General features: G+C 35.9%; 1 protein-coding gene across 1 annotated transcript; it reads left to right on the forward strand.

Annotated features, from left to right (window-relative positions):
* The first annotated feature begins 1014 nt into the window (after positions 1-1014).
* LOC108013998 (myophilin) lies at positions 1015-7343 on the forward strand. Its single transcript, XM_036818624.3, has 3 exons — positions 1015-1083; positions 5946-6266; positions 6934-7343. Exons 1-3 carry the CDS (start codon positions 1078-1080, stop codon positions 7114-7116), a joined length of 510 nt encoding a protein of 169 aa, XP_036674519.1. The 5' UTR covers positions 1015-1077; the 3' UTR covers positions 7117-7343.
* The last annotated feature ends 249 nt before the right edge of the window (positions 7344-7592 follow it).

A 7592-nucleotide genomic window follows, 5' to 3' on the forward strand; every position in this document is an offset into this window, starting at 1 on the left:
ATTGGCTACATAAAATGCAATTAATTAAACCAAAGTGAATTTATGATTTCAAGCGAATGATTTGGTAAACTGTCCGTTTACAAAATCAATAAAATGGACACTGCTATTCTGTCTTAAAATTTCCAAAGATCTTAATAAACTAAGGAAAATTTGAGGGAGTGATTTCAGTGATTTATGAGCTTCAGGTGTGAAAATATATATTGGCCCACCATGAAATTTGTTTATGTTTATTTAGAGGAGATTTTATGGGGCACTTTGCCTTAAAACTTAAACTTGAACTTGGCCGCATGTTTGGCTAGATAATTTAATCACACTTCCGCTGCGAAACAAACAAATGGAAGCTGCAACTTTGTTGTGTTGTGGCGTTTGCTTTTAGCCAAATTATTTGCAGCCAAAACTTTGTCATACCAGCAAAAGTTTTAATGTAATTACAAATTGATTTTAGTTTCGAGGCATGTTCTGTTCAATAAAAATCAATACAAAAAATAGAAAACATCCATGGAACATCTAAAAATAGTAAGTGATGCAGGCTAATTGCCCAATGGAATTAGTGAGAGGTATGCAAACAGCCCACGCAAATATGTATCTTTGAGATACAACTATGGGCTTTTGACTTAGCATAATTGCTGGCAAATTGCTTGAAATTTGTTTTGCCAGCCATGAAAGCGAAAGGAAAACGACTTCAGTACCAGATATCTGGCACACTTCTGTCTGAGATAATTTTCAATCTTTTTCCCCCGCGATTTTCCCGCAGTGACGTCACAGAGAGTTTCCGCCGCCTCTTGTTGGCATCTAAATTTGTTTTTCCCGCCCCCTATCCGGCTTCTCCCACTCGGGCTTTATTTCTGGCGATTCTGGCATCGGCCAAATCTATATCTATATCTGACGAAGACGTCGACTGAGGCAGAGGCAGCGGCATTAGCCTAACCTAAAAACATTTTCAGCATTTTCGTACATTATCTTGCGGCTCTTAGGCTAAATGGAAAACTGTTTCAACAAACCTGCGTCAGTTGAAATTTGTGTTTCAAACGCGCCACACACTAATTTGCATTTCACATTCAAATCCAATAAATCACAATGGCTGTAAGTCTCACAAACTTTGCAAAGGATAATCAAGTGTTCTGGGTGGATTAAATAGGATATAAAATTAATGAATACTGCAGAAAATATTTTTGCAGGAAATTCGAGTAGAGCTTTTAAATTAAAATTATTTTAATTTAAAAATATTCAATTTCGAATGCAATTTTTCAAGTGAGAACAGCACGAACACTTCTGCCTAACAAATAAAAGTAAAAAAAATCTATAATTGCTTATAAAATGAAATTATTAAGTTGTTGATAGTATGAAAGTCACGTACTCATGAATACACTCAATCAATTAATTTGCACACTCGTACACACAGAGGTATCAAATAAAACAAAAATAAAACTAAAGTGAAGCATAAAAAGTGCCAAATAATTATAAAATACATTTTTTAAAAAGTGCAAAACAGCAGCATATTCATTTAATGTGAAACTGCTTATTAAAACAATAAATTGCCCATTGATTTATGTGCCTGTATGTACTGACTCGTTTATATGCACCAATCAGCAGACAGAAATACATAATGCAATCAATGTTTATATGTATTTATAATTAAATAAGCAATTAAAAGAGAAAATATTTAATTGCAAACAGCGCGGGCGATTTAATTAAAAATTTCTTAAATTGATTAAATATTTAAATAGTCAATTAACAGTTGGCAGAGACAAGTATTGTGGGGACATATCGCCCATAATGGCCAGATCCTGTCCGAGGGCCTCAGTAGCATTTTCTGGCCGACTTTTTTTTGGGCCACATACAAAAACGCCCACTCACAGCAGCTGCCAGATCATAATTCATCCTCATATATCGCGTATTTGTACCATTAATTTTCCCCATTTTTGTTGTTTCTGTGTATTAAAATAAAAAATCACTTAGTTGACAGTCCGGCAAAAAAAAACCAATGCCCTTGGGCCCTGCTGGCCACTAGTTAACCAGCCATAAATTCGGACCGAATCGATGGGAAAGATTGCCCTCAATTCGGTCGCAAATCACTCAGGAGCCCTGGACTCTGCAATTTAATGCAAACAAATTACGCCTTTCATGCATAAGTTATTCGGCACATTCGGTATTCCGTTTTTCACTTTCGATTCATAATTAATTTGCAAATTTTCCGCTGTTGACATTTGTCTCTCAATAATGCTGACAAGTTTTTGCGACAGACATTCACAGCCGCCGGGGCGTAACTTTGTTCTTAATTGAAGTGAATTATTTGCTGAATTATGGCGAGTGACGGCACAGATGCATAAAAAACATTTGCTGAACTTTGTCTTTGGGGGCCATCCGATTTTTTTCTCTTTGCACTTTGATATGTTTCTGCTTTTTATAATTAATACTCGGTGACTTGGTGACAATTTGTGCTATGAAAAACTTTTCAATTTTTGCATACAAATTAACATGTGATAAATTCTTTTAATGGCACTGTGCATTTGTTATGAACACTCGTTTTTTTGTCTTTTTAATAAACGCCATATGTTTATAATATATTTAAAACCCAGTATTATAAAAAGAGTCATAACCTTTTATTTGTCAGTGCGAGCTTGACATATTTTAATTAATGCATGTCTATTTGCTGGCTTTGATTTATTACATTTTTAATGGAAAATTCTGTAAGGATGACTTCATGTTTTAAACAGAATTTGGAATATTTCAAACAATTTCAATGTTTATGGCTGCGGAAAGGCAAACTGTTGAGCCAAAATAATCAGCGAAAAACCCAAACAAATTTTAGACGCTCGTCTGCCGTTTTCTTGGCAACAATGCAAAGGCCATAACCATAAAGTCCAAGGAAAGAGCCAAATTTTAATGCATTTTTGCATTGCTTAGCCTGTTTTTTTACAATCCACTCAAGGCCACAAGGCGGCGCCTGTAAAAAAATCAACTTTTTGTAAGAAATAAGTGATATAAAACAACAAACAAAAAACCCAACTGATTGTCAGAACCCTTGTGTTTGGGCACAATGTTCATTTCACTTGCTTTTTGGTTAATGTTGGCCAGCATCCGCCAATTGGCAGCCGGCCAAATGACAAATTGAAATAACAGCAGCAAAAATGAGCGTTTATCTTTATGTGCAAATGAAAATTTTTATTTATGCCAGCAGCCGGAAAAAGGCAAAACAAACTAAAAAGAGGGCGCCATTGAGGCAAACAAAAAAAAGAAAATCAACACTAAGGTTGAGGGTTATTTGAAGGTCAGGGAAACGCAAAAAATATGTTTGGAAATATTGTTGCTTAATTGAATACTAATTAAAGGACACATGAACTTGAGTGGAACAATAAACAAACATTAAAAAATAGTCTAAATATATATGGGTAAGAAAGAAACTTAAAAAAATAAATGCTATAAAAAAGATGAACATACTTATTGGTTAGAAAGAAATCTTTAAATATAATTTAAAAGGATAACATAAATATAATTTTTTTCCAAAAAATAAGTTACAATAATATAATTTGTAAACTAGTCTAAATTTATATGGGTTAGAAAGGAAATTTAAAATATAAATGCTTTAAAAATGATTAAAATATTTATTGGGTAGAAAGAAATTTAAAAATATAATTAAAAAGCATAACAAAAATAAAATTCTATTTTTTTTTTAACTATCTAAATATGTATGGGTTAGAAGGGAACTTAAACATATAAATGCCTTAAAAAAGTTTATGTATTTATTGGTTAGCAAGGAACTTTTAAATATAATTAAAAGGGATTATAAAAATATAATTTTAATTTTTGGTTGATGCATAAATGTTTGGGAACTTAAATAACAATTTAAAATAACTCGTTTTTAATAAGATTACAATTTTTTGCCACCTTTACATTAAAGTTTTAAAGATTGCAATTGCTTTCCCTTGGCTGACTTTCATTACCAGAGCGTCAGCTTGAAATTAACTGCCATCGGTAGTGGCTGACCACAATCGATATCACTTAGCTGTTCATCACCTATAAAATGATTTTTTAATGCTGCGAACTGGGAACGGTCAGCACACAGAGAGAAAAACCAACTGTCAAGCGGCCACCAGATAAACCAATTAATAATGAGAAAACAGAGCCAAGAGCCAAACGTGAAATGCAATTCTATCAGAAGATCAACAACAACAATTCCTGGTTTGTTTGTACATTCAATTAAAAAAACACCTGATATATGCGGGTATATATAAAATAAAAAAAGGAGGGAAATAAACTCGGCTTCGGAATCGAATCGAATTGGAATTGAAGCAATTGCGAATGCAAATTGACGTACAATTCATTAAAATCCCCTCGGCTCATTGGTTGCCATTAAAGCGTGCCGATGGCTCGCTTGCAGCTCCAAGCTCAATTTTTATCCATAAATATATACACGTACTATATATGTATTTACGCATAAATACATACCTTAAATAAATAAATTATTTCCCTCCTCGAAATATGAAAATGCAGCGGCAACAGACTTTTGTGTTGCACTTAAACAATAACAATAAATAAACAGTGAATAAATTTGCAAAAGTAACAAAAATTCCAGGCCTTTCAAAACATAAGTTCAATCAGTTTATACCCTGTGATTATGATTAGAATTAGAAAATAACCAGGTTAACCCGCAAATTTATATAATCAATATCCTAGCTCGATCAATGATTATCTCAAAACTATTTGTTTCATATCAGTAAACCTAAATTTTTGTAGACAATTTAGTATTTAAATATCATACATTGTTGTCTGTGAATTTCAGACTTTTCCCGATTCGGTATGCAAATTAAACTCATTTTGTCTGCATTAGCGAAATCCCATTATACCCTTGTGTTCGTGAGGTAAAGCGACAAACACAATGTTGGTAAAATTAAATTGTTAAAAATTATATGTTCGGCTACAAAATATAACCACCCCTTCTTTATGTCGCTGGTATTGAATGTTATTATTTTTTAATGTTTGCACTTTGTGTGCAATTTGACATTTTGTGGGCATTTCGGTTTTGGGCCAAAAAATTTATTCGATCGCTGAACGCTTGGCCACAAATCAAATGACAGCTTAAAATGTACAAACAAAAAGCCGCAATTGGCCAGCAAAGCAATAAAATAAAAATGAAAATAAAAATCACCAACGAACAATGGACGATAAATTAGCAGAAAAGCGCGAAATATTAATGAGCCTAGATGCATATAAGCATCGGATTTCAATTACGAGAATATTTCAGTTGGCTAAATTGTTGCACATAAGCAGTGCCTGAACACGGGATAAATATTTTATGCGCAGATTTAGCATTGTTTTTAATTAGCAATACTTGTTCTGGGGTCAATTAGATTTGTGTGCGCCGCAAAAGTGGGGTCAATGAGTCGGAAGCGGGCTGCCATTTCTTTGGCCCTAATCAAATTTAAAGCCCACAATTCAGTTTCATTTTGGTTGAATGAACTGCTGGTGCGACGGCACAATTGACCCAAGAGTGAATTTATTGCCTTCACGTAAATTTCAATTAAACAGTTAGTGGCTTTGCCTGTCAACTGTCCCATAAAATGGTCGACTGCCCGGACAGGATTCGCGGTGTCGGAATCAAAATTAATTAATTGGAAAATGAATCTATTTCTGGGGCAGGCCAGGCTCCTCCAGGAGTTCAGTTCTGCTTTGTTGGTGTCCTCCTTTGATTTGAGCATTTTCCAAATGGAATCACACGGCCCCATGCTGACCCTTGAACTTGGGCTGGCCGGCAATCTGTGCCGGGGATTTGCCCTGTTTGCTGCTGTCTTGAGACAATTTCAGGGCCGACCTTGTTTGTCCTGCAATTGTCTACGATAACAGCAAATTGATTTGCCTGGCACTTAGCAGCAGCTATCCTGTTTCAACCGCCCACATCCGCTTTTACACTCGACTTTACTCCACTTTTCCGCTCGCCCCCGCAGCCACGCAACAAGGAACAGGAACAGGAAGTGCTCAACTGGGTGTTCGCCGTCATCGGCGAGAAGGTGCCCAGCGGGCAGTACGAGGACATCCTCAAGGACGGCATCTGGCTGTGCAAACTGGCTAACAAGCTGGCCCCCGGATCGGTGAAGAAGATCCAGGAGCGCGGCACCAACTTCCAGCTGATGGAGAACATCCAGCGCTTCCAGGCGGCGGTCAAGAAGTACGGCGTGCCCGAGGAGGAGATCTTCCAGACGGCCGATCTCTTCGAGCGCCGCAACATCCCCCAGGTCACCCTCTCCCTCTACGCCCTTGGACGCATCGTAAGTAGTATTTTGGTTAAGATTAATAAGGTTAAGATCTCCCCGATAATTCTTATCTAAGGCTATTATATAAATAATAACTATGAAAATTTTTAGTTTTTAAAATGTAATATAAATTAAAGGCTTTTATTAAAAAGAAAATGGTCTTATAAAGTTATTAACTAATAATTATCTTTTATTATCTCCACACTCAGATGATAAATAACTTCATGTAAAGCAGAAAGTGGATATTAAACCTTTAATATGTTTTTTTTGGGATATATAAATCCTTTTATGTATCTTTTTGATTTTTATAAGCCGTAATAATTTCATAGCCATTTTTATCTATCAATATGATTTTTTTAAGATTATTTTTTTTTGGAATAATAAAATAAATATATTTTAAACACACTATATCATATTTAAAACATTAACCATATTTGAGGCCAACTTAAAAGGGCATTTTTTAAACAGAGTGTTAATTTTGTAAAATCAACTAATATTAGTTAAGTTTCATCTAAACAAATATAAAATTAAAATTCAAAAAACATTTTATTTAATTGTTATCCAAGTTTGAATACCTCTAAAAGTTATGTGAGAAATATACCTAGAAGGTCAGCAAAGACATCTACCTTATTAAGAAGATTTTTTGAGATAACCTCCCTAATAATTGTGGCTTCCCCTGCAGACGCAAAAGCACCCCGAGTTCACCGGCCCCACCCTGGGCCCCAAGATGGCCGACAAGAACGAGCGCACTTTCACCGAGGAGCAGCTGCGCGCCCACGAGGGTGAGCTCAACCTGCAGATGGGCTTCAACAAGGGCGCCTCCCAGGCCGGACATGGTGGCTTCAGCAACACCCGTCACATGTAAAGCGGCGTGATCAGCACCCAAGAAAACCCCAAACCCCAAAAAAAGAAACCCCTAAAGGAAAACACACAACACTCTCATACACACACACAAAACACCGGAATCTAATTAGTTCAAACAAAAAATGGATTTTGTATCTCGTGCGTTCTGGCGTATGATTTAAGCAGTGCCAAGCTCTAAATGTAATTTATATAATATGAAACAAATAAATTAATTAATTTTAATATAAATGTCAAGTTGTTGTTGTTTCCCATCCCGCCCCTGTGGATTAGCATTATGTTGTTGTTAATTAGCGGGCAGAGCTGTGCGACTGTCGCCAGTTAGTCGAGCGGTTTAAGTGGTTTTCCCCCCATTTCCCATTTTCCCAACGCCCAGCCAAATGGGGCCATTTCCAGCTCACCTCGCATGAGACACCTTTATTTCTCTGTCAGTAAATGTGGATGTGGCCGTAGGATGTGGCTCCTTCGAATGCCGAGGCT

This window comes from Drosophila suzukii, chromosome 3 (assembly GCF_043229965.1).
Source record: "Drosophila suzukii chromosome 3, CBGP_Dsuzu_IsoJpt1.0, whole genome shotgun sequence".
Taxonomy (NCBI): Eukaryota; Metazoa; Arthropoda; class Insecta; order Diptera; family Drosophilidae; genus Drosophila; species Drosophila suzukii.